Source organism: Prinia subflava, chromosome 8, assembly GCF_021018805.1.
Source record: "Prinia subflava isolate CZ2003 ecotype Zambia chromosome 8, Cam_Psub_1.2, whole genome shotgun sequence".
Classification (NCBI taxonomy): domain Eukaryota; kingdom Metazoa; phylum Chordata; class Aves; order Passeriformes; family Cisticolidae; genus Prinia; species Prinia subflava.
The window spans coordinates 27,379,762-27,406,554 of record NC_086254.1 but is presented as its reverse complement, the minus strand read 5'-3'; the positions used below and the strand labels follow the sequence as shown (position 1 = coordinate 27,406,554).

Genomic DNA, 26,793 nt, shown 5'->3' with positions numbered 1-26,793 from the left:
TTGTTAATTGATCCTGTCCCACGGGGAGCCTTCTAAACCTTGTAGTTGTGGATGAAGGGGTGTAGGTCCACATGACTGACACATCTCCAGGTTCCTGTTTCCAAGAGCATTCAGAAGTGATGCTGGTGCTGTTCCAGAATTAAATATCCTGTAGGAAGCAGGAACTGAACAACCACAGGGTTTCTTTCCCATTTCCTCTCTGCAGAAGTTGAAGTCTGGAGGGCTTCATCCTTCCCAGACTCTTCTTTTTGCTTCCACAGTGGATCACGTCCAGCCTTTTCCACAGTGTGCTGGCCACAGCCACGTCCTGCTGCAAACAGGAGCCAGTGTCCTTTGCCCTCTTCAGAGGTATCCCCTGAAGCCTTTTGTGACACCACAAAAAACAGTGGGAGCTGCCAAGGTGCCAGCTCTGAACATCTCACAGCACAAAACCCGAGGAGATTCCCAGGAACACAGACTCCTCCAGCCAAAAGGACACTCAGAGGAGCAGCTGGAAATCAATGAGGTTCTCTCTTCAGCCCAGCCTGGCTCCCACTGCAGGCACAAACACTCCTTGTTCACCATGTACCAGGGAACTCATACATGGTTTGTTTTTTTTTTTACCTCCTTATCCAAAAGAAAATGACCTGCATGGAATGAATAGATTTTTTCAAGGTTGCTTAAGGGCCCAATTCCAATAAATGTACTTCAGTCGAGCTTTAAAACCCCTTCACTGTTCCATCAGCAGGCTCAGAGAGACAAGGGCTGCTCAAACTAGAAATTAAAGCAGGAACCCAGACTTTGCATTTGATGTGGTCTTGCTGAAGGTCCATTTGATGCTCATTTTATCCACTGCCAACTACAGGACACAATTCAGTCCTTATCCAACAGATGCACAGAAGCAATACTTTTAATTTCTATGGAAACAGCAATTAAAAGTAACAGAACAAGATTTCTCCTCCATTAAGTCCTGGGTTATGTTGTCTTCTCCCTCTGCAGGAGGTGTAAGGTGTTTTGCTGAAACAAAGGCTCTTCATTTTATTTGCCTTTGGGCCACTACAAGCTCATGTCTGGCAACACAAGAGCCAGATCCCGACACATCATGTGCCAAAATGAGGGATAACCATGGTGACAACATTGAAATAAAACTCATAAGACCAAAGCAGCGTCCAGTGTTGCATATTTGAGTCTCTTGTAGCCTCTCTAGAAACATGGATGCTCTGAAGGATCATATAAATCTGTCTTTGAACAGCTGAATGTGCACTGACCCCACACACATGGTACCCCTGCACTCACCCTTGCACCAAAAGAGAAATATTCTGCTTTGCAGGCAGGGTCACAAAGCCCTGAGCTCTCCCTGGCACAGGGGGTTGATCCTGCACAGGACCTGCTCAGCACCTGCACTGGCTGCTCAGACCCCTGCAGGACGAGGTCTCTGGTGAGGACAGTGATTTTCCAGGGCCATTCCCCGTGGGATGTCCCCAGGCTGTGGATCTGGAGCACCAGAGCAGCTCCTCTGCCCCCCTGGCTCTGCCCCTGCCCCACCCCTGCCCGTCTCACTCACATCAATGCCGTCCTTGCCAGATGGTCCAGGGGGTCCTCGTGGTCCAGGAGGGCCTTGTGGTCCAATTCTTGGAAGGGACTGGGCAAAAGTGAGAGACAAGAGCTTATTTTTCCATCAGAAGGAACACATGGGCTAGATCAGAAGTCAGTGGCCAAGTCCACAGCTTAACCCTGAATTTGCACCCCCTGCCAGCCTAGGTGGGCTCAGAGCTGCTCCAGAGCAGTGCAAGGCTCGTTGGAAAACCCTTTAGACTGAGCACATCCCCAGCTCCTTTTACTGGTGATCTGTACTGGGAATGCAAACTGGTCACTGGGCAGCAAAGGGGTTCCTTGTACAGGAAATTGTTCTTACTACAGGCACATTTTGGGTTGGGCAGAGGAGAAAACACAAAGCCCATGGAAAAGGTGCCAAGTGCTTGGTAGAAATAATTAATTTATAGCCCCAGTCTGATGGGGTGATGGCAAAGCCAGGCAGACATCAATGAAGACAGGAGGAGAAAGGGAAAGTCTCCTCTCTGAGCAGGATGCCATTTGAAATATCTTGGATTTTGGAGAGGTCTGAGGTGGGGGGAAGGAAAGAAAGATCCAATAAATGACTTCTGTATGGAGAGGGCTCCAGAGAGCAACTTACTGTAGCTTCAGGGAACAAAGGCTTCATTGTAGAAGCAGCTCTGCTCACAGCAGAGTTCTGAATTCCCAAACCAGACTGAAAAAATTTCTCACTAACTATGAAAAACTCACTGAGGAGTCACTTCCCCAGACAATAATGTAACACCAGACAGAGAAGTTTAATATAGCTTCATTTCTCAGGTGAGCCAGGGTTAAACGTGATGTAAATGTAAAATTCAAAAATTGATTGAGGGAATAAGTAAGAAATTCTGATTCAGATAAAGACCCAGAACAGATAAGACCAGATCAGTTTCACTGGAAATCTGTTACTTCACTGTAAAAGCAAACTGTTTCTCTTGCATGAACCAATCTTCCCTTTCCAAGGCTTTCCCTCTCATTATTTCAGCCGTGAACGGGAAAACAACACTTTTACAGAAACGCAAAGCAGCAGTTTTTACACCTCCCCACACAGGTACACACCCAGGCACACATTTGTAACAAACTTTAGAATAATAACCTGCCTATTGCCACGTTTCACCCCACAGGTACAACACACACAGACCACTCTTTTTTACCCGTACAGGTTTTTCCTTGAGCATGAGACAAAAATGAGGTTTCTCACCTGAGCTGATGCTGTGGCCAGGAGCTGACACAGGGAGAGGAGCCCGAGAGCAGAGAATGCAGCCATGGTGCCCAGGCTCTGCCTCTCTCCCTTTCCTCCGGGGCGGCCAAACCCTTTCTCCTCCAGGGTCCAGCAGATCCCTCCTCCTCCTCTGGGGCTCAGCTTACAGAGCAGAGACTCCTCGCCTCCAGATAAACCTGTGGCTCCAGCTGGAGCCAGGCGAGAGGGGCCGAGCTTGGAGAGGAGGTGGGAGCAGGAGGGGGAGCAGCAGGCAGGCAGAGCAGCTCTCATCATGCCCTGCTGGGCAGCCCCAGCCTCCTCTCCTGGAGCCTGTGGAAGGCTGGACTGGGAGATGGGACACCGGAGCAAAACTGGGTTACTCCTGCTGTAAATATAAAGCTGTTCCTCAGGTCTGACCCAGGGCATTTCCCAAAGCCCATCACCACCTCTGTGCTGGACAGGTGAAAACCAACACAGGGTGAGTTTTTCAGTGCCTGGGGACACTTAACTCCAGCAGGGACATTAAGAAACCTCTAACAGTGCACGATCGCTACAGAGAAATGCACTTAATGAGGGGCTTTGTGAGCTCTGAGGTTGTTCACATCTGGTTCTGGGTTCTTGTTTTTTTTAGGGTGATCTGGAAACCACTAATTCCTTGAGAAGTGATGAATACTGGTCAAAAAACAGACAGTCACAAGGATACAGATACAACGAGGATGGAAAAAGGAACCTTCTCAAAGCCACAAAGAAATATTTGAAATACTGTGAGGAAGAGGACAGTTCCCTGCCTGGTGATCCCGAATGGCAATGGATTAATGAAGATGCATCCCTGCAATGAGCTTCACTATTCCCTTAATTGATTAAAGACAATTTCATCCAGAGCAGGGCTTGGAAGTGGAGAGGATCAGTGGCCACATTCCTCAGGGCTGAAATGACAGAGGAACACAAGAGGACAAGTGGAAAATCAAAGCTTAGAAACTGAAATACCTGATTTTAGCTTGGCATCTTTACACCAGGAGGCCTGTAGGAGCACAGAGTGTCTGTCTGTCCAGCTCCCCAGCAGCCAGCATTCCCAGGGCTTTGGCAGAGGGATAAAGGACTCAGATTTACCACATTCCCACAAGATTCTGTGGAACAGGCAGTTGGGACAGAAAGGAAATGTGTGTCTCTAAGCCTTCTGATGGCCTCAGAGAAACTGGGATCCTTTATTAGACACCTAAAGAGGGAGAGCAGCTTTGCAGAGCTCGTATCTCCTCCTCCACACTGAGGCCAACTGATGGAGGGAAGGCAAAGCAGACCCGAATTCCTCAGCCACACCTTGTGCAGAGCAAGGCAGGGCTTGGGGGGCTGCAGCAGGTGGAGCCTGCCCATGACCAGCACAGGAAAAGCCCTGGGAGTGTTCAAACCCATCCCACAGACCGCAAGGATTCCCAGTGACCCTCTCACCCCACACCCACAGGCAGCACAGCTGAGGGGACACAACAACTCAGAGGAATTGTTACCACAGAGACACCCCTGTTCTTGTGTCCTGAAGGAAAAAACCCTGAACTGAAGCTCCCACAGCCAGGCTGGGCAGGTGCCCTCCTCCTGGAGCGCCAGGAGATGCTCAAAGCAGAGTGCTGGTTTGCTCTGCAAACCTGTGGGAGAAGAGCTGCAAAAGCAACACAAAACAAATTCTGAAACATCCAGACACCCCTGGATCCCTGGAAGTGTTCAGAGCCAGGCTGGACAGGGCTTGGAGCAGCCTGGTCCATGGAGGATGTCCCTGCCCCTGGCAGGGAGGTTGGACCAAGACAAACTCTGACATCCCCTCCAACCCAAACCACTCCGTGATTCTCTGATTTCCATGCACATCATCAAACAAGCAGCATGGGGAGGGGTCTTTTCCCCAAAAACACTCACTGGGCACGTTTTAGAGGTGGAGGAAGACTGGGCATCACTTCCACATGGAAGAAGCAGCAGCTGTGTGCCTTGGGCAGCCCAGCAGAGCACCCTCGTGTCAGAGGGAACCCAGCAACAGCTCCAGGGGGTGGGTAAAACATGGACATATCCTACCCTCAAAGATGAAAAAATGTAAGTGGAAACTGATATGCCTTAAAGTCATGCTTTAATAGGGGAATTAAGAGAACAGACTCTGTGATACAGCTCTGAGTGCTGGGAAACACCTTGTGAACTCACCACACACAGCTACAGCCAAAACGAAACCTGGCAGGAGAGGGAAAGGGGTGGCTTGAGCACTCACTCCAGGCTGGGGCTCACAGTGAAATCCCATTGAACACAAAACCAAACCTCACTGTAATAAGTATAGGATCTATGCCCCAACTGAGCACATATTCACAATGAAAATTTCATTAAATAAGAAAATTACTATAAATCTGTACAAAAGCCACAATTAACCATTCTTAGGAATCTGTTAGGAAAGAATTCTCACTCAACATCTTCAAGTATTTATATCTGTAGTTAACTGTATTCTTATTGGCTATTTATCTGTTCTTAAGAAGAAAGAAGGATTTAAAAAACATTAAAGCCTTTTTTTTCAGTATGTGTGTGACCACGAACATCAGATGTTAGGCTTGCAGACTTTTATTCCCACACACATATGGCATGCTGGATCAGAACCTGCAGTCAGGGAAGGCAAATCACCCCTCAAATTCCTTGAAAGATAAAGCATCTTGAGAGCTGTAGCAGAAAGGAAAAGCATTGACATTGCACAAGCTGCTGCATCTGCTCTCTGGCCATCTCCTACACAAACCAAACAGCATCAAAGAACCTCAAAACCAACCCAAACAACCTGAGCAAACAGCAAGTCCAGACCCTCAGGCTGCTGGAAACAATTTCCTCTGCTTCATGAAACAGATCCTCCGTTGTAACTTTTAAGGAATGAAGGTTCTAAACTGTTTTAATGCTCCTTCAGACTCGGTGGAATATCGCCTAAGTGTGGCAGAACAGCTGAGAGGGAGGTCAGGAACACCGAGGCAGGCAAAAAGCTGGCAAGGTCTGAAAGTAAATTCTTGAGGGCTGGAAATAAATGAACCAGACAAGCGATGCCTCTCCAATTAACGTTTCAATTAACTGCCCCACAAAGCCCAGTGGTTTCCAGACATGCTGCACTGGAACATGCCCTGGCTGGCTGACATTAAAGGCAAAGCAACCCTGCCCTAAGCAGGGAACAGGTTGGATCTGACACATCAAACTCACGCCATGGGCCTGCAGGAAAGAGCCCCCCGCCCTAGGCCACTGCAAATTACCAGCAAAGGCTGAAAAAAATGCACTGGGAAATATTTGTGCTGATTTGGCAACTGAGAGATGAGGGCCTTTGAAACAGTTATGGACATAAAAATCTGTGGAAGACAATAAAGGGTCTAAAAGTGGTGGGAAAACCTAGGGAAGAGCAGCTCTGAACAGTTTTATGCAAAACCTGGAGCTTTTTCTCTCAGAAACCAGTAGGCAATTTGTAGTCTTAACTCCAACAAGAACTACAAAGCAACCTCTGTGGGGATAAAGAGAAATAATCACTCAGCACTCTGCTTCTCAGATAACAGAATTTCTACACAGATTCATACTGGCCAGAGACACATTTTGGATAGTTTTTATCCCAGTCTAAAGCCAAATCTACTTTCCTTACAGGAGGAGAGGCATTTCCACTGACATCATGTGAAATTCATATACTCATCTCCTTTAGAGAAACAGCACTTTTGCCAGGAAAATCTCCTGGTAAGGTACAGCCTTTCACAATAACAAAGAGAAGTTACACAGTAGTAGAAAGGCCTGGCAAATTAGGTCATGCTGTCTTACATTAAAAATCATGTCTTTAATAAATAATTAAGTAATTCAAACAAGGAGACAGATCAGTTTTCCTCTTCTCTTTCAGTAAGGACAGAACCAGAATTAAAGCAAAGTGCAAAAATCCCCCTTGTCCCAAGACAGCCCTGAACATCAGATAAAATCCAAGAACAGGACACAGCCTGTCCGTGAAGATGAGTAAATGAAGAGTTTTCCTCTTTAGGGTCACCAAGAGCAGGATTTCAGTGAGTTTACTAGAGATGATTAAAAAACCATGGAAGAGTGAGATGGGGGCCAGCTGGATCATCCCAAAGGAAGTTTATTCAGTTCTCCAAGCCACCAAAGCTGGCTCCCAGCAGACAGGGCAGTGCCTTCCCCACTGGCTCGGGTGCTTGCCGTGCTGCTCTCACTCTGCTGCTCCTTGCTCTCCACCAGGCTCTGCTGCATGCCCAGAGCCTTCACCTTTCTCTGGTGGGACCTCAGCACTGTTTTCTTCAGGACAAGTGGGTGTCATGCTCTGCTCGTGACTCTCTGGAGCTTGCTTCTGTTCTGAGTCTTCTGCTTGCTTTTTTTCACCTGCCTTTTCTGCCTTTTTTTGCTGTCCTACCCCATCTAGTTCACTTTCACCCCCAAGGAGTTTGCTGTTGCAGTGGTGCTGATCACCCCCTGCTGAATCTCCTTCTCCACTCGACTTGCAGCCATCCTTGACTGGAGGAGTGCAGCCAGTCCTGGAAGCAGCTGGGGCTCTCTCAGCCCCATCACCTGCATCACCACCACCCCCATTCTCACTTGGCCCTTCCACAGCTGCATCCTTCTCACTGACACCTTCTTTTCCAGCCTCACCGTTAGCAGCAGAGGGATCTGCCTTGGCACCAGAGGGGCCCATGCTCAGGTTTATGGCCAAGCTGACTGGTTTGCTTCTCAATGCTCTTTTATCAACTTTCCTGCGTTTCACAGCTGCATCCGCAGCCTCCGGCGCCGCCGGCTCTTTGGTGCTTGAATCATCCTCCTTCAGTGATTCCTGATTCTCCTCTGCCTGGGAGACTGGGTCTGAGGAGGGGACCTCTGCATCAATGGCACACTCTCCCAGGTTATGGGAAATGTTTTCAATATCAGCAGAGTTTTTCAGTGATCCATCCCCTTTAGCATCTGCCAGATTTGCATTCAGTTTTCTCTTCTTGCTCTCCTTTGTGCAGTCATTCTCTGCTGTACCTTGCGCTTCTTCAGCTTCACTTTTTAAATCCTTTCCCTCCAGCTGGGCAAATGAAGCTTCTTTCTCCTCTTCATCATCTCCTACCTTCAAAACACATTTGCTTATCTTTTCTTTTACATGTTCATCACCCATTTCAGGCTGCACCTCTGCAGCATCTCCAGCTCTGTGTTCCTCCTCTGGATGGTTCTGATCCTTCCCCACAGAATCCCCACACGGAGTGTCCTGTTTATCCTCAGGCCTTTGGTGCAGCTGTGGCCTGGCAGAGCGGGGTCTGTACCTCTGGAGTTTGTCACGAGGCCCCCACACAAAGCTGCTCTGAGGTTTGAAGTGTTGCCAAGCGTAGTGGACGAGTTCTCTCCTCTTCTCTTTGCTTCTGACAGTGAACAGGAAGTAATCCAAGGCACTTCTCTTGACATTTGGTAATGTCTCCTCAACAAGGGTTTCTGTGAGGAAAAACTTCACCAAGTGCACTTGATAGTCCTCATATCCCATCTCCCCCAGGCACTTCAGGATGCGAGTAATCCTCAAATTGTTGTGGCTGAACCTGAAGCAAACAGACAAGCAAAGCTGTCAAGGGAAAGTCTTACAAGTCACTGTGAACCTCTGGGGTATCTGCAAAACGTTTTATCATTTACTGACTGAACCATCATAGACTATCTGACAGTGCAAATGGCAGCACAGGTGGGCTTACTTTTAAAGCATCTATTGCTGGTGTTTGCCTTCAGCAGCTCTTTCAAACCCTCTCTGGGCTGATAGGATTCATCCTCTCAGCTGCTTGGAAGGGTTTTGGCTTTCTGAATCAGCCACCAGCACACAGGAGCCACCATGCTGGGGCAGACACAGAACTCCTGCCCCTGGCAGAGACCCTACAGGGTGAGCCTGCAGTAAGAATGCAGGAATGAAAGGATGCTGCCAAAACCTCAGGAGTTAAACTAGACACAGCTGCTTTTTCCTTTTTAACAGCTGACAGACTTCAAATTGGTTTTTCTGCTCTGATTATGCCCACTCCTTTCAAGAGGTTAATATCACCAGGAAGGGTCATTACTTACTCCACAAACCCTGCATTAATATAAAAACAGACCATTTGCAGAGCACTTTTCAAACAAGGACCCAAAGCACTTTACACACATCAAGGGTGCTTCATAAACAATCAGGGAACCATAGGGAAAGATTTTTATTTTGTAGCTTAACAGAATAAAAGCTAAAAATATTTTCTCTAGTTAACATTTATCAACAAAAGTCTCCATTCCTCAATGGCTAAGGATTTCCTAGGCTTTGACTTTTTCTTCCCCTTCAAAGAAGGGCCTGGCTGCAGTAAATGCTCAGCAGCATCAGCACTCTCACCTGTTCAAGTTTTCAAACCGTTCACGCCAATTCTCTGCTCTCTCAAGTTCTCCAGTTTCTTCATTGACCAGGTTGATTCCATAAAATCCCAGCATGAGCTTGTAAGCACGGATAAACCTGTCCATAACTTCTTTGGACTTCCTAAAGGCCTGAAAACAAGACACAGCAATTGTTAAAAGGTGCAACTCCCTAATTGCCTGCACCAGATTACGTGGTACCTGAATTACAAACAAGAGTTTTGATTGTATCACTAGGCATTTCATTTGCTGACACAAGACAGGCAAATGCTTTACTGTGAGCTCTGTGCACACTAAAAACCCAAGGAAACAATGGAAAAAAACCCCTAGACTTCAAATATAAAGTATTTAGGGGAAATCCTAAAACCCTTCAGATCTCAAAGAAAAAAAGAGACAAAAACTTAAAATAAATACCTGGATTTCCTGGCAGGTGAGAGGCTTGGCACGCCAGTTCATCCCATGTTCACGTAAAGGGAACAGCCTGAAGGGAAAGAAATGTTCAGGCCAGATAAGCAAAGATGACATGCAACTTGGGATACCAGCTTGTAAAAACCAAAAAAGAACCCAAAATTTGTGGTATCACAGGCATCTCTTGGAGAACTCTCATCCTTATGGACACAGAAGTAGCTTTCTAGGAAGCCCCTCCCATAAAAGCATTGTCTACATCAATTAAAAAAAAAATCCACTTGACACTTGAAAGAGGCACAACTAGAGAAGCCCTGTGTTCATGCAGACAATTTACCACTGGATGTACGAATGGTTTTCTTCCAGTGTTTCATACTTGTCCCCCCAAGATGAAAGCAGAGTTTCAATAAACACACCTACAAGGAAAAGGAAAAGGTCAGGCAAGAAGTGACACCAAATTAAAATTAAAGTTAGCCAGTCAGCCACTCCACACAGCTCACTGCCCAGATCCAGACATTTGCACAGTTATTAGCTTCTCCAACAAGAGAACCAGCCAGAAAAATAAGTTTTCTGCCACTAGAGTATTAAGGAAAATACAGCAAGAACATTTTAAAATTGACATTCTTGGTGGGTTTTTGTTTGGTTTGGATGGTGGTTTTGGTTGGTTGTTTGGTTTAGTTTTTTACTGTCTCACATGGATGAAACTACTCTTTCATCAGTCACCTGCAGCACATGGCATCAAACAGGAAGCACACAAGTTACTCACCATGGGGCACAAAGGCAATCTCATTTTTATAAAAGCTTAAGTTCCACATCTCTTCTTCCTCCTCATTCTCTGGTTCTTTCAAATCCTGGAGATGAGAACAAGAAATGAACAAGCAGCAACCTTTTAAAAGGCAGTAATCACTCCAACACTTCTCCTTGCTTTCCCTCATATTCCCTGCACGTTTCAAGCTAAATCCTCCAAACGTGCTTTGGAAGTAGCAGCTTGTTTCTGATGCACCCACACGCACATCATCCCTTCCCCCTCACAAATGAATCCCTGGAAGGTGCTGAGCCTGTAAATGCAAAGGCAAAAGGCTGCTCCCAAATCTAGGGAGAGTTCCTGAAGGCAGGAAGAGGTGAGGAGCAGCCCCAGGAGCACGTACTGGGTAATGGTTTCTGTATCTCTGCAGGTCTCTCGCCGCAGCCCAGTTGCGCCTCCCGCTGCACTGGAGAGAAGAGACAGAGCAGAGATTCAGAATAAAATCACCTTCTGCAAAATAAAATAAAAAAAATAATGCCCTGACTGAATTCAGCACCTCCCACAGGTTCCCCTGCACTCCCAGCACCCCCAAAACCAACCAGACTGGAGCTGTGGTCATTTCCCTGCATTCCTGAAGACAAATTCAAACCAAGAGAAGATAACACCATGTCCTGTAACCAAAATACTTCTTTTTCCTTCTCATCTTATTAATCAAGGTTTTTATGTTTTATATATATCTTCTGTCCCACTTGGGTTTGCCAATGGAGAAGATCAGAACAAGCTGGAGATCCCAAATACGAAAATGTCCTTGTTTTTCCTTAACTCAAAGGTTTTAAAACAAGACACATCTCTGAGTTGCTATAAACCCTAGTGAAGACAAAGGCTAGACTTTCAAATTGTAGAATTTAGGGTGCAGAAATATCTCTTGAATTCAAGATTCTCATTCTTTTCTTCATCTTTGCTTTATGCTCAAGATCAGCCTTGCTGATTCAGTGGATAGCAACAGAGCCACATGGTCATATTAGATACTTATTTTATTGGACTTCTCTTCCAATCATAATCTTCACTATTACCCATCTTTCCACATAACCAAATTTTATGTCAAGCCTACCTGAAAACCCCTCCAAGACAGCAGTGAGGAATTTGAGCTTTGATCCTGCAAATAAAAAGCATTTAGTTGGAACATTTTGAACCCAAACTTCACTTAGAAAATAAAAAATAGATACAAAATGAGAATACCCACAGCAGTGACTCACAGGATGCCTATTAGTTGCCAAGTGACAGATTTACCTAGTTACAGCTGAATTCACTGTATTTATGCATAATTCAAATTGCTACAGAGAAAAACCTGTGGTGCCACATGAACAGACACCAGGTTCTCATCACAGATGTGCTAAATTCATTCCAAGTGTCACATTTAGACAGAATTCACAAAGAACAGCTTCATTTCCTCCTCTGAACTTCATGGAAATAGAAGTTGCAAGTATGACTTAGTTTAAAGTGCATTTTAATTGAAATATATACATATTTATTTATACATTTGATTACCTCAGTGATAAGGGATTTTGTCACACTTCACAGGCAACACAGACAGGTTTAATCTTGCTGAGTGCTGAACCACCTTATCCCAAACCATAACAGCATTTTACAATGTTCTGTGAATTGAGAACCACCAAAAGGAACAAGACTGCTCAAGAATAAAGGGCACCCAAAGCACAGCACAGCCAGAGGGTTTAAAGGCAGCTCACAGAGAGAACAGGGAAGTTGGGAAATGGGGGAAAGATGCGCAGAGTCTTGCAAAATAAGCATTAAATAAATTTAGAAGAAAGAAGCAGCAACAACTCCCCCCAAGTTACCTCATAACCTCATTTGGTGTTTCGTAACATCACATGCACAGAGAAAAATAAAATACTTTCTAACAAACACTGATCATTAGTTCATTAATTATTAAGGCAGGGGTTGGTCTACATTTGTACCATCTTGCTTTAATGAAGTCACCCACTGACTTGCCCTGATGACATTTATGTGGCATTAATGACAATTTTGTTCCCCATTACTAAAAAATCCCAGAAATTCTTTACATTTAAGGTTCTACAGTAACATCCTTGAACACAGTCAGGTGGGACAGGACAACAGCAGACTACTCAGGGTGCTTGGGTCCTGCTTAGAAAGAGAACTGGTTTGCTGAAGAACCAGTGCAGAAACAGAGATAGATGCAATGCCATGGTGGAAGGGGCTGTAAAAGACTTGACCAGAAGGAAGCCAGAGCCAGGAAAAAGGCAATCTGGAGCACAGCAACCCAGAGAGCAAGATGGGGAAGCAAAGAGAGCAAAATTCAGCTTGACTCCTCCTAGCAGGTGTTGTTCCTGGGTCTCTACAAACTTCCAACTTAAGGCCTTTCTTTCCAGGTAAGAAACACAACCTAAACAGCAAGGCTCAAACTTCCCTGTAGAAGTTTCAAACACCTTTTTGTCTCACTGCAAAACTAAGTGGGTTTCATGCTCCAAACCTGCATCACACCACGCAGAACGTGCACTGCTGTAGGAAGAGCAAGGGAAGCAGAGAACACAGCCAGGGGAAGGGGACAGAAAGAGGAGCTGGCTGAGAAATCAGCTGGAGAGCTGCTGTAACCAAAAGGGATGAGAACTGTCAACAAGGCACAGGACAAGAGTCCAGAAGAGTGACTGAAACCTTTTGTTGATGGAGGTTTAGAAGGCAGAACCATGGGGTTTGTTATTAAAACAGCTGATCATGAACTCCAGGTGATACAGCAGTCTCAGAGGGGAACTTCTTAAAATGAACACAACCCCCAAAGTTTTCAGAGCTCACTTGTGGAAGCTGAAGGCACTGAAATGCAAAAGAGCTGGAAAGACACACCTGCAGGAACTTCAGGCCATGAACACTCAGAGACACAAGTGAAATGCAAAGATAGAAGCAGAATTTTAAGTTTGTTTTGAAAGTGTGCAGTGAAAATAACAATAAAAAAAAAATCTAACCTCAGTACCAAAGAAAGACATTAGCTGCTTCAGGAGTAAAGAAAACCATCCAGGCTGAGGGGAGAAGAATGAGAATTAGTGTAAAATAAGCAGAAGTAGAAACAAGTTTGGGAAATTGATCCATGCCTTTGACAGGCTGCAAAGGCATAAATGGCTAGCAGAAGATTTGCTGCTGCTTTTTTGTGCATTCATTCTCAGTGCCCTTACAATTTTTCAGGCACTGTCAGAGGTGACTACACATTCATCACTGAAGGAAGAGCTCCTATTTAAAAATGCAGATTAATATTCCAGGGGCTGTAAGTCTCTGGGACAACAACATCCTCCTTTATAAGGCAAAGCTGGAAAAGTCCACTCATTGGAGTGAAAAAAAAATGGTCCTTGCTTTTGCAGTTGTCGGCATTCAGAGCTGCTCTAAGGAAAAAAAAAAGAACCTGAGGATCAAACACATTCAAACAGAATAATGGGAATGTTCTGGAGTTATTAAAACCTGTGAACTCCAGCTACATACAGAAGAAAAGTTGACAGTCCACTCAAACAGTGCAAAAAACTTCTAAGGAAATCTCTGCCTCTTCCCTTCAGAATTTAGCTCTTCCACCCAAAATACCTTTGGCCTTTCCCAGATCTATGTGCACAGAGAATTTATTTTTCCTTCGAAAGTAGTTATTTCTATATTTTAATGCTTATTAAGCAAAAAAAGAAAGCTTAATATTAAGGTCTTTTAAAAGTACATTCATTATCTGCCTATTTATATTCTAAAGCTAAGAATGAGCTGCTGAAACGAAACTCCAAGTGAAGGACTGGTTTCCCTTTCCCCGAAAGGGGAGGAGCTAAAGGACTGAAGTGTTTCGCCTGACATAGGAAGTACTGAAAAGCAGAAAGTTGCATTTACCAAAGCAATGCTGGAGAAGAAATTGACACCCAATGTCAAACTGAAAAACACTGATGCTACAAACAGGAACCTTAGATAAGACTAACAAGTTCCTTTTATTTCAAATAAATATTATTTTAAGGCATCAGACACAAGTGCTTGTGTTTTGCAGCACCTTGCTCAAAACTGCACACATAACTCTAGTTTTTCAAACACACCATTTTTTGGTTTTTCAAAGTTGCTCTACACACACTCCCTGAGAAATAAAACATGTCTAGGAGAAAGAAAGAGTTACAGCTCATTTTTAAAACTGAGCAGCTATTATGTAATGGATTTTTAATGATGGCATGAAAGAGCCTAGGGAAGGCCACCATACAAAGCTGAGGATACCAACCAAAAACTTAAAAGAACACCAGTGCCATAATGTCAAACCCAGCAGTGGTGAATAGGCAAGTACCAAACACAACACAGAACCTGTGTTATTTATGGGATAAAGCACCCACATCATTGGGAATGGTGGGGAAACACAAATTAAAACCCAGCTCATGGCAATGTGATGGATCTTGAGGAGTCATGAAGTGACAGCATCTGTGTAAGCCCCCCTCCTCCTGGGGGATTTGCTTCCTCAAGACGAGGACAAATCCCGCGCTGAGGATCCCCGAGGCCCGCGGTGCCTCCCGGGCACGGAGCTCCCGTTCCACCGCCGAGAGCGGCTCTGGCCGGGGGAACGGCCAGGGAGCGCCGGGCTCCGGCTGCGGGGCCCGGGTCCCCTCCCGCCGTGCGCCCCGCGGGCTCCGCGCTGCCGCCGCGCCCCACACGCACCTGGCCGTGCCGGCAGCCCCGCGCCCGGCCCTGCCCCGCCGGCTCCCCCGCATCCTCCGGCTCCTCCGCCGCCGCTCCCTCCAGCTCTCCTCCGGCGCCATCCTCCTCCTCCTCGTCCTCGTCCTCCTCCTCCCAGGTGGAGTCGTATTTCCAGAGGTTCGCCTCGTCCTCCGCCTCGTCCTCCTCCGCCCTGAGGGTGAACCAGGCCGCCATGGGAGGGCGAAGGGAAAGGGAAAGCGAAAGGGGCCGGGATGTGGCGGCGGGGCCGCCCGCCCGAGCGCACAAAGCCCGGGCACGTGTGGGGGGGACCGAGGGACGGAAGCGCGGCCACGCCCCGCCCCCTTCCTGCGCCGCCGCGCCCCATTGGCCGCCGCCCGCGCGGGCCCTGCGCCCGCCCGCGCCGCGCCCGAGGGATCCGGCATCGCCCGCGGCGCCCGGCGGAGCGGAGCGGACGGGCCTGGTGCGGTAACAGGGGGAAAAGAACAGCGAGCCCGGGCTCCTACAGCAACAGGGGGAAAAGAACAGCGAGCCCGGGCTCCTACAGCAACAGGGGGAAAAGAACAGCGAGCCCGGGCTCGTACAGCAAAAGGGGGAAAAGAACAGCGAGCCCGGGCTCGTACAGCTACAGGGGGAAAAGAACAGCGTGCCCGGGCTCCTACAGCAACAGGGGGAAAAGAACAGCGTGCCCGGGCTCCTACAGCAACAGGGGGAAAAGAACAGCGAGCCCGGGCTCGTACAGCAAAAGGGGGAAAAGAACAGCGAGCCCGGGCTCGTACAGCTACAGGGGGAAAAGAACAGCGTGCCCGGGCTCCTACAGCAACAGGGGGAAAAGAACAGCGAGCCCGGGCTCCTACAGCAACAGGGGGAAAAGAACAGCGTTCCCAGCCTGGTACAGCAAAAGGGATCAAAGAACAGCGTGCCCGAAGAGCCAACACTCTGGAAGCCAAGGGGGGCAGCGAATGGCTGTGCTGGGGGCAGTTAAAGTCTTTATATTTGCCCATACTCAAGTTCACATCCAAACAATTCCTAAAAAGTCTGTGTTGTTGGATTGACCGTGAAATCTCCAAGTGGACTTTCCGTGCTACAAGGTTGGTGCTGAGTGGTTGCACCAGTACACACGATTATCAACATATTGCTACTTTAAGATATATAAATATTTCACTGATTTCACAAAAATTTTCATTGATTTCACAAAAAACAAAATTTTTGATTAGAATCCCATGGATGAGGATTTCGCCACAGGGATATGAGACTTGAGGGTTACAAAATCTGCACTTTATGGCCAAAATCTATGTAGATCATGACAAAGTAACCAGCACTTTAACGCTAAATTACTTTCAAAATAAGTTGGGCCAGATTTTAAACAAGTCACACAACAACTGTCATTTAGTAAAATAAAAACAAGTCTTAATTTATTCTTTGTATAAAACAAGAGAAGCAATTAGGCAGACAAGAACTTGGCTATGTACCTAGAATAAAACAAAAAACATGAGAAGACTCCTATTGCCTCACCTTGAAGGCAATACTGAGAGATCAAGAAATAATTCCTTTTATTAACTGATAGTTAATATAGTGAAACCAATTCAGTACCATTTTATCCTGCTTCATCACCATTTAACAGGTGATTGTTGACTGCGATCCATCTTTTGACAACACAAAAATAGTAACTTCATCAAACCTCAATGTTTTAGCATATAAAAGATAAGCATTACAATGTCAGCAAGATTCTTCAGTTGTAGAACAAAATGAACATTTCAGAAAACCGATTTAATTCACATCTACTAAAACTGCTTTAAAAAAATAATTAAGTACAAACCCCACTGTCATACACTACTGTATTACAAATGGATGAAGCAACACCTCCTCGTTCATGCACAGCTCAGTTGATCCCTTATAAAACCATGTCTCATCACCAAATATTTTATTTAGGACACTTACTAATTATTTGGGCTAGGGGCATTATAATTTTCGCTTTACTTATGGTTGAAAAATGTTACATCAAAAAGCGTGAAATGAGGTTCCTCCAGCAAAGAGAGCAACAGAACACTTCAAATGCAGCGGCTATCTGCATTTATAAGAATTTTAGTTTTACTGAACCAACAAATTGAGACATTTGATACAAATGGAAGGGAAATGGCCAAACATTACCCACGGATGGTCTGTAATACAGACAGCAAAGGCAGAAAAAGCAACCCCACATTTCCAGAAACCACCTCTGCTTTGGGTGCCCCTGTGCCCCGTGGGGCACTCTTCCCACGAGCTGTGCTGACACTGAGAGTGTTGCTGGTTTGAAATGCAGCCCTGGCACTGTCACCCCTCCCTCCCCAACCCTGGGGACGCAGCTCCTCCTTGCTGGCTGCCCAGAAAACACCCAGCAGGGACAAAGCCAAGGCTGATTCCTCAAATACTGCCTCAGGTATCTTTTACTTCCTCCAAAAATTCACGGAGCAACTGCGGTGCTCCCTGTTTTTGCTGCTCCCTCCTCCCACCCCAGAGTTTGTCTCTCTCCTCAGCTCTACGTCCTGCGTCGTTTGGCAGCGCTGGGACTCGAGGGGTTGCTGTTGGCATTTAGAACCTTCTCGGTGACTCTGTTGCGCTTTCTCTTATCAGACCCTTCTTTGGATCCAGGATCTGAGGAGGTTTTCTCTTTCTCTTTGCTGCTTGGCTTTTCAGTTGTTTTTCCTAAACTTCCAGAGGGTGCAAAAACTGAAACAGGACCAAAGTAATGATTCCAGATCAGAGTCATACACATAGGCAAACAAGAGTGATATTAAACTTCTTTATATTCCATAAAACTTCTCAAAACAATTGACTCTCAGCATACTCGTCCATCATTTAAGTCTTACTTTCAGTTCTAAAGGAAAATTCTCTGAGGAAGGCACATCTTGCTTTTATTATTTGCTTTAAAGACAGGCATATATTTTGACAAGCTAAAAATCAAACTCATTAAGTGGAATTAAACAGCACTTAATATTAAAATAATTAAAATGAACAATTACAGAAACATAGGACCAATCTATGGAATTTATAATCGGCAGCAGTCATTACATTTGGTACCATAGATAATTTTAAAACTGAACACCCAAAAATTTAATATATTTTAAAATACATTTTAGATCTTTTATTACAGTCTTTAAACACCACTTATTCAGTGATATAAATATGATGAAATTATATAGTTAGCAACTGGCTTGGTCTGTTAAGATAAATAGCAGAATCTCTACTGTTCACATTTGACTTACTCTACAGCAAAGTGTTAGGAAAACAAGCCTTTTATTTAAAAGCAGCAAGATAATGAGAATAAAATAAAATAAACTCCGCCCACCTTCCCATTTCAGCACACAATTTTACAATATCTTTTGATTTATTTCCCCCATGACTACAAAGTTCCCAACAGAGCATTTAAGTTCCAAAAAATCAGACTCAGCTTTCTTCCAGAGATCCTTCAGGCTCCCAGGGGTTTGTCAAGTACATATTAAAGCCAAAAATCTCCAAAGCTATACAACTTTGTACAGATGAATTAATGGGAAAGAAAAAATCTTTTCAATAAGCAGCTGCTTACTCTGTGCACTCTTAAATTAGTCAAGTTCTTAGCATGAGCACAGGCTAAGTCTGAGTACAAATCCCAAGGTACACTGCATTTGGATTTACATTTTAACATTAATTTCTCAATTACAGTTGGTTTTTAATCTCGTATTACACAGTAGAGAGTTACAAAATTACCTTCTTCAGGACCTGCATGCGTTTCCATCTCTTCTTTTAAAATTTCCTCTTTTACTTCTTCTTCCATCATTACTTTTCCTACAGAAAGGATTGTTAGCATTGGTTAGATGGGACCACATGGATTTTTCCAGATTAGTAGCTTCTGCATATTTGCAAATATTCCATGCAACATTCAGACATAATTCAGTGTCAAGAAATTATTAACATGAGAAAGTGAAATGGTAAACAGGCAAAACATATTGCAGTGTCGTATTTGTACTAGGAATTTTTAGTGTAAATTTTAGTGTACCTAGTAATTGAGAAGCATTCCACTGAAATTTAAAATATCCAAAGAAATTCTTTGGCAGGTGCTTGAACTTTCTAGTTCCTACTTTGCATAACACACATCAGCTAAATTTCAAAATCCAGCTCTCACTGCTCAACCTGAGATATCTGTCAAACTCCTGCACATTTCTATTAGATTTGACAATACCTGCTTTTTGGGAGGAGTTTTGTTAAAGATTCTGAGATAAGATGAAAGCAACCAAGAATCAGAGACTGCAATCACATCTCACCTTCTCTCACTTCTTGAATCATTTCATCAGGAAGAGCAAAATTCTTCTCTGTGTTAGGGAATGGAAGAATCTCAGATTCATGCTTAGAAAGAAAAGAAGGATCTGTGAGTGACTGGTAAAGATTTTAACTTGAATTTTGACATGCAATTTCAAGTTCTATTTTACATGCAATTAAGACCTAAATAATTTTTAACAAGACACTTCAGATGTTAGAGAATCAGGAGGCTTCTGATATCAAACTGATTACTGAGGTCAGGATACCTGAGATCACAACTCAGTATCATTTGAGATAATTTTTAGAACCCAAACATAGCAAATTCTTCCGTAAACACATGGCAACTTTCTCATTTGACACATATGTATCTAAACATTTTATGGATAAGCATTAAGGCAACTTTAATAAACTCAGAACATGGTATCAAAAAACCCCAAAAAACCCTCACAAGCCAGTGCAGGTTTTATTGCCTCCTACTTAATCTATTTTTATTTAGGGGAAACCCCATCAACTCACTGGAATGACACCAAGTACCATGAAAGGTACGACAGGCCCAGTGATTTTGGCCTGGAACTTCATGAAACCACGTGGCAGCACCGACCCTTTATACTCACAAGAGCTTGCATATCATACATGGTGCTCAGATGGTCCCAGATCACTTTGGATGAGATCTGCCGTCCGATATTCTGGCTGAATTTATCTCGGATGCAAATCATGTGGAAATGGCGATTCACACCTGGGGGAAGAACCCAGTGCAATTAACGCTGTTAACAATCTTATTTATGATGTTTAGAGATATAAAGAAATTTATTTATTTACTTATTAATTTAAAAAGCCATGTTGTTACAAGGAACCCATACATTACAGGAGAGACAGCTGGGCAGGCTGATCTTTCACCCTACACTGCAGGTGGTATTCCCTAGGGAGCTGGGGGTGCCTCTGTGGGTAATTCTAACACACAGACAGAACTTTTAGAGGGGCTGTGTGAAAAACATCCCGAGGAGAGTGCAGGGAGTGCTGTGCCCAATTCTGGGCTCCTGAGTACAAGAGAGACACAGAGCTCCTGCTGCGGGTCCATTGAGGGCAACAGAGATGAACTGGAGCACTGCTCTGACAACGAACAGTGGAGGGAGCCGGGCCTGTTCGGCCTCCAGAAGAGATGTCTGAGAGGGGACCTCAGCAATGTTTATGAATATCTGAAGGGGGGTGCCAGGAAAATGGATCCAGGCTCGGTGGTGAAGAGCAATAGGACATAAAGCAGTGGGCAGTAACTGATGCACAGGAAGCTGCACCTTCCTGTGGAGGATATCCACGAGGAATAAATTCTTTAGTGCGAGCACTGGAACACACTGCCCAGACAGACGATGGAGTCTCCCTCCCTGGAGATGTTCCAGAACGGCCTGGACACAATCCTGTGCTCTGGAATGACCCTGCCTCAGCAGGCGGCCCGGTGGTCCCTGCAGCGTGGCCCGCTCGGGGATGCTGTGGGAGCGCAGGGCAGCCGCTCACACGGCGGCTCAGGGCCCGCGCGGGCCCGGCTCTCCCCGACAGGCCCCGCCGCAGCCCCGCGGGCCCGGCCCGGCTGCAGGGCGGGCTCGGGGGCCGCTGGAGCCGCCCGGGAGGCCCCGCCCGGCCCCGCTCCCCGCCGCTCCCGGAGGCCGCGGCCCGCGCTCACCTACGGGCTTGTGGCCCAGCATGGCGTGGAACAGGCACACCTCCACCTCCGGGCTCCACACCACCGCCGCCTCCTCCGCCGGCGCGCCGGGCTCCGGCCCCGCCGCCGCCGCCGCCGCGGCCGCTACAGCGGCAGCGACCGCCGCGGCCGCCCCGGGCCCGGCCGCGGGCAGCGGCGGCTTCTCCACGGCGGCGGCCGAGCCGCCCTCCGCCTCGCTCATCCCCGCCTCGCCGCGCCCGCAGCGGCTCCTGCCGGCCGGGAGCCGGGCACGGCCGCGCCGGGGCCGGGCCTGCGGCGGGGGAGCCTCGGCGGGGCCCCGCGGGTCCGGGGCAGCCTCGGCCGGCGCCGCCCCGCCCTCGCAGCGCCAGAGGCGGGGGCTCGGCACCGCTGCCGGTCCCGAGCGCGGGGCGAGGCCGGGCAGCGCCCGGAACAGCCTCGTGGAGTTCTGGGAATCTGGGGGCGTCTGGAAATGCCTCTTTGGGGCTCTGGGAGCAGCCTTAGGGACCGCGGTCACGTTTCAGCGTCTCCTGGGCCAGTCGTAGAGGCAGCACATCCCGATGGGCTCCGCAGGGCTCTCTGCATTTTGGGGTCCCTGGGACTGGGGTGAGGGACCAGGGGGTCACAGTGGGGCTGGGGGCAGGTCCTGCTGCCCGGGGAGCCTCGGACACCCCGGCGCTTGCCCTCTTGGTCTGTGAAGGCTTGGCCAGTTCAGCATCTGCCCTCGTGGCCCATCCTCGTCTGGCCCAAGGATGTCCCAAGCACTGCAACCCCCCAGACCTGCAACACCTCCTTGTCACAACAGGATCGTTTTATTTCAAATACCAACCTGGCATTCATGCTTGATAAATAACTGCGCCTGGTTTGGTTACAAAATGCAGGACCGACCAGCTTTGCCCATCGTTTAATATGCAAAAAAAAACCCAAACAAAACTTGTTTGGGAAGATAGTGAATGTATCATTCCCTCGGAGATAAGGGTTTTTTGCCTTGTTAGGTATAATTAGACACACAAGCATGAAATAGGACTGCTGTTGCTTAGGTGATAGGGTTTTCCGATTGCTCACTCCTCGCTTGAAGATTTAATCCATTTTGTGACATTAAAGGTATTTCAACAGCAAATAACAATCACATCATGTGCAAGGAATGAGTGTTCTGAGTGAATAATAAAGCAGTGGGGGCAAACACTCACAAGCAAAGACATTATTTTAATGCAAATTATCCAAATAATAAGAAAAAGCAGGAAGGGAAAGATGCAATTTTCTGAAATTGAACTTTCCATACCTGTTCATCATACCCAAAGAGCTGACTCATATCATTGTTTTGGGCTTGATGTAATTAATACCTCAAAGAGGTTAATCTAGCATTAAATAAACAGCGTTTAAAATGAGTTAAACCCAAAAGCTCATGTGTGAAGCTTTGGGAAGTTTGGTGGTGTGAATGCTGGGTGTGGGTGCCTGGGTACGAATCCCCTTTTCCAGCAGGGTCCAGTGTGGCCTGTAGGAATGGGAAGGATTCTGTGACTCCAGCCTGGCTCACAGGCTGCTGAAGTTCTCCAGGAACAGCTTTCTTTGAGAGCTCCAGAGTGACCAGAGATCCTGCTGGAACAACTTCCCTGCATCAGGACTACAGGAATCTCAGAAATATTCCTTCTGCCTGCTGTCCCCTCTGTACCTGTGTCCTGGCTGTGCTGGACTTTCCTGCACACAGCTCAGGCTTCACACAGATTTCCTCATTTTGAGCCAAAATTACCCAAAAACAGGACTTTGCCAATCTCAAACACAAGTTTTTGCAGTTAAACCCAGCCCTAAATCTCAGCCCTGTTTAATCTCTCAGTGTTTATTTGATCTCTGTTGCTGCCTAGCTTTCAGCTACTACTGAGAGAAAGGGTTATGATTTTGTGATGGCTGCACAGCAGGAGGAAATGAGTTCCTGAGTGACTAAATCTCTGTTTTCATACATGTTTCTAAGGCATAGAAAAATGAGGGGAGCAAGATAAGCAAATAAATTTCAGAGTATAATTTTTCCCCCTGTAGAACAGTTTTCAAAGTTTTGCAGGAATAACTTTATTTTAAGCCTGTGTGAGACACTGAGTTTCAGCACTCTCATCTGTCACATTATGCTCCTATTTAAAGACATCAAGAGGGAATAACTGTGTCAACTCAGACAGCAATTTTTATGTCACTAAGTTCTGATGGCTAAAAAAAGTAACATGTGAAGCAGAATATGAAAAAAACCTTTGAAATACCTCTGAAAATACAACGGCATCTGAAAATAATTCAGTTCTGTAGAATGATGTTAATGCAACAGGAGCAGTATGTGCATAAACTGGCTGCTATTTTGTTTCAATCACAAATAATTACATTTCCCCATGTCTAAATTCCCTTGTCACGTTCAATGCTTCTGGGAAACATATGGGAGCCTATAATAATGCCATGTACAGCCTCCACCTGGATCTTGACCAGAGTTTAATTTTTCTCTCATTAAATTCGACTGTTTTGTTGGGGTTTTTTTTCAGTCACTGAACAGATTTTTCAGAAAAGTTTAGATCTCTCTCATTTGACTTTAAATCCTACTTTTGCATTTAAGCAGATATGGGCTGTATAAGACACTCATGATTTATTCCTTTATTTTTCTTCCTACTCGTTAGGCTGCTTTCAGCCTTAAAAACCTGGATGGTTGTTGTGTCACCTAAGGGTGCTGAGCCCTCGGCTGGATCAGTGTTTCCCTCCCAAGAAGATGACCAATAATTTCCTAAGACTTTGCAACAACTGAGAAATCTGCCTGGCATTTGGCATTCTCCCTGGAAGCGTTGGATTTCTGGGATAAGCAATATGGCTACAACTATTTCTGTCATTATTTTAGAACACCGTGTGCTAGTGCCCTTAACAAAGCAAAAAATTCATTCCAAATCCTGTAATTTTTGGTGTGCCTCATGAACATTTGTAAAAGAGTATCATCTGCCTACTTTTGCATTAAACCCAGTCTTTTAACCTTTGTGGGAGGGAGGTTAGAACTTCTGAAAGATAGAATCTAATGGGATTTTTCCTACACAGGTAAGAAGTACATGCAGAAGGACATTTTCCTGGAGCCTCTTCCTGCACCAAATTACTCTTAGATCCATAAATCCTCTTACAAAATAAGAAATCACAGTGCCTTGGCACATTTCAGTATTTCTGAATAAAATATCCTTTGTGACTTAGGAGGACCTCCTGAAGAGAACCATTCTGATGTGACTTGTAAGCTTTAGCTCTACTTTCAAAATCCTTTATTTTTCAGTATGAAATCTGTGGGAAGTTTTGCTTTAACAGAGCTGCTCAGGGAATTGTCCAAAACTTGTAGCTTGTTTATTTTGTGTATCTTTTAATAAATCAGTGAAGATAGTTTGATACACAGATGGCTTTCTCTCTGTTAAACCTGTCAAGAAGGAAGAACCACAATGATAAAGCTGTTTGTTGTTAGAGTCTTATCTCAAAGCCCTGTAGAGCAGCATTGCCTCCTCCTCTTCCAATTAATTACCTTTTTCCTTTGCTTAAAGGTATATTTGATTATATTAAACAAGGATATTGAATGGAAAATTCACTCTCAAGATCTGCCCTGCATGGCTTCTTACAGGTGCAAAATAGGGAATTTAAATCAAAATAAGGGTGAAGCAGAAAGGCTGAGGGCAGCAGCTGTCAGACAGGGGATCCACTCTGCTCAGACATATGTTCTCAAACTGAATTTTTCCCTTGTGATCAGTTGTGCTTGTCCTCCCAGCGGAGAGAGGCTTCATATTAGGTGGGCATCAGATGGCAAACCTTGGAAAAGGAGATGGAAACAGTGCAAATAATTATCTCTAAGCACGCACAGAAACATTTGTTACTGCTGCTGTTGTGCTTTAAAATATCCCAGCACAGAGGGGATTGGAGAAGGAAAAGCCATCTTACTGATTTTTCAGTTTAATAAATCCGTCATACCCCAGGCTTACAGAGAGGCATGAAGATGAACCAGTGGATTTATAAGCTCAAGGTGAATAAAAGGATCAATTCCTGAATCCTTGGCTAGCCCAAGCCATCATCAGAGCATGTTTTACTGAAGGTGATTTTTACTGATATTGCTGAAGTGTCAGCCAAACTAAAGTCCTGTTAGCCCAGCTGGTCAGGACAGATCCAGAAGGAATTCCCTTCCTTGACAGTTTCAGCACTGTGACTAAGCTTGCTCTGCTCATCCCTTTCCTCTCAGGGGCATTTAAAAAAAATATTTTTCAAATTGTTAGTTTGTGCAATAACAAAGAGCCAGGATGAGCAGAAAGGATCTTCAGAGGGAAGCAGGGAAGCAGCAGCCCTGCCTAGCTGAGCCACACTCGGCTTTCGCTGCGGCGGAGGGTGGCAGCAGATTTTCATGAAGCACGTGTGCTCCTTTAAGCACACACAGAACTACTCAGGGCTCTGGGAGAGCCTCTTAGGGCCCTTTTTTTTTGGCATTTCATTTTAACTAAGGGTATTCATTTCCAGCAGCATCATCCTTTAGGCTACAGTGTGTGAGTGATGCCTGAAGTTTTTTCCCTGGGATGGATCTGAAGCAGGGACAAAAGGGACAAAGTGCAGCCACAGCCAGGCAGGCAATGCTGCTGACACAGAAAACAGCACAGAAAGCTGTGGAAAGAACAAGTCTGCTTGAAATTCGGCTTGCAATGATGATAAATGAGTAGAAGCAGCCAGGCCTAAGCCAGGTAACTTGTCAAGGAATGTCTGAATTTGTAGAAACAGGTCTCTAGAGTCAGCGTATCTCTGAAACAAGAGTCCACAGAGTTCTGCTAACTGGACCTTTTTTCCTCAATGGTCATGGAAATAAGTCCTGTCCCGTCTCCTGTTTTGTTTTATAAACACTTCTGGTTTTGATTCTAGATTTTTGTTTGATATACAGAAGCAAAACAGAGCTGTGTAATTCTCTTTCCCCAAGGTGCAAACTCACAGCAGGGGATGCTTGGTAAACCAGTACATCTCATCCTGGAACTGTATCTGTTGAACCAAATTCCTCACTATCCATCACCTTGAGAAGAAATTGGATTCTCAGAAATCATCAGTGTATTTGCAGTGGTTCCATTGGTAGGAGATGTTCTTAACCTGGGTCACTTTGCCTTTAACTAGGAAAATGCAGCCCTGGATCAGGAGCAACTTTCCCTGGTGTTGTCTAAAATCTCTGAGTTTTGTCCTTCAACATTTTCAACGACTCCATCACTACCTTTAATAACACTTAACCAGACTGATCAAAAAAAAAAAGTAGTTTTATGCCTATGTGAATCAAAGGGGAAAAAAATCCATTGATGTCAGTGAAGGTAGAATTCCCTATAGAATGTATTCTGATTTTTGTTTATTTGGTTCTTTAGGAGATACCTGTAAGAGGAGATGGAACAATTGGTTATTATTTTTCAGGCCTGGGACTCTTACATTTTCTTTTCTTTTTTTGCTGTAATTTACAGCACATATTGCAAAGCCAGCTATTCCTTCTAAAACAACACAGACAAATAAAAAAGCCAAAATAACTGTATCAGTAATTTAATGTATTTGGGTTAGATCTGAAGTGTTTCCATCTTCATAGCCAAAAAAATGTCAGTTTTTACCATGTGCCTGCCTAGGGTGTCTCAGGAGCAAAAAAAACCCCTCAAGTAAATAAACACTTTTAAAGAAAGGCTGTAGACAATACTGTCATGACTGACATCACTTTATAAAAATATGCTAAAAAAAAATCTATATATATATCAATCTGTTCCTGTAAAAAGGCACAGATACAGCTAACAATATCACCAAGGTAGAAAATAGTTGTTTTTGCTATGGATTGATACATTTGGCTATTTCCTTGTTTCTGATTCAGCAGGCACAACTTTATTTGAGTGCATTGCA

General features: G+C 45.4%; 3 protein-coding genes across 4 annotated transcripts in view; all 3 read right to left on the bottom strand.

Annotated features, from left to right (window-relative positions):
* Positions 1 to 2,854, bottom strand: part of COL9A3 (collagen type IX alpha 3 chain) — a 32,333-nt gene extending 29,479 nt beyond the window's left edge. The window contains exons 1-2 of the mRNA XM_063404310.1: positions 2,774 to 2,854; positions 1,544 to 1,621 (exon numbers count right to left, since the gene is read on the bottom strand). Coding sequence (XP_063260380.1) covers positions 1,544 to 1,621; positions 2,774 to 2,839 — 144 coding nt within the window. The 5' untranslated portion in view covers positions 2,840 to 2,854. The remainder of the gene's footprint in view (positions 1 to 1,543; positions 1,622 to 2,773) is intronic.
* Positions 2,855 to 4,863: 2,009 nt separating this feature from the next.
* Positions 4,864 to 15,426, bottom strand: OGFR (opioid growth factor receptor). Of its 2 annotated transcripts, XM_063404306.1 has the most exons (9): positions 14,967 to 15,300; positions 13,277 to 13,330; positions 11,392 to 11,436; positions 10,684 to 10,746; positions 10,302 to 10,386; positions 9,873 to 9,951; positions 9,545 to 9,611; positions 9,114 to 9,262; positions 4,864 to 8,313 (listed from the first exon to the last, which is right to left on the bottom strand). In XM_063404306.1, exons 1-9 carry the CDS (start codon positions 15,177 to 15,179, stop codon positions 6,963 to 6,965), a joined length of 2,106 nt encoding a protein of 701 aa, XP_063260376.1. In that variant the 5' UTR covers positions 15,180 to 15,300; the 3' UTR covers positions 4,864 to 6,962. The 2 variants fall into 2 exon arrangements, with proteins under 2 accessions (XP_063260376.1, XP_063260378.1); XM_063404308.1 differs by lacking the exon at positions 13,277 to 13,330 and having other exon boundaries at positions 14,967 to 15,426.
* Positions 15,427 to 16,351: 925 nt separating this feature from the next.
* Positions 16,352 to 21,267, bottom strand: MRGBP (MRG domain binding protein). The gene is made up of 5 exons (XM_063404305.1): positions 20,914 to 21,267; positions 19,853 to 19,974; positions 19,244 to 19,325; positions 18,690 to 18,767; positions 16,352 to 17,672 (listed from the first exon to the last, which is right to left on the bottom strand). Exons 1-5 carry the CDS (start codon positions 21,131 to 21,133, stop codon positions 17,482 to 17,484), a joined length of 693 nt encoding a protein of 230 aa, XP_063260375.1. The 5' UTR covers positions 21,134 to 21,267; the 3' UTR covers positions 16,352 to 17,481.
* Positions 21,268 to 26,793: the final 5,526 nt, after the last annotated feature.

Coding starts and splice junctions, on each gene's coding strand:
- MRGBP (XM_063404305.1), bottom strand. CDS start 21,133: ATGAGCGAGGCGGAGGGCGGCTCGGCCGCCGCCGTGGAGAAGCCGCCG. Junction 19,975..20,913: donor GCTGGGCCACAAGCCCGTAG/GTGAGCGCGGGC, acceptor TTCTTCCCCCAG/GTGTGAATCGCCATTTCCAC. Junction 17,673..18,689: donor GCATGCAGGTCCTGAAGAAG/GTAATTTTGTAA, acceptor GTCCTGTTTCAG/TTTTTGCACCCTCTGGAAGT.
- OGFR (XM_063404306.1), bottom strand. CDS start 15,179: ATGGCGGCCTGGTTCACCCTCAGGGCGGAGGAGGACGAGGCGGAGGAC. Junction 11,437..13,276: donor TGTCTTTCTTTGGTACTGAG/GTTAGATTTTTT, acceptor TTTTATTTGCAG/GATCAAAGCTCAAATTCCTC. Junction 9,263..9,544: donor TCACCTGCCAGGAAATCCAG/GTATTTATTTTA, acceptor TCTTGTTTTCAG/GCCTTTAGGAAGTCCAAAGA.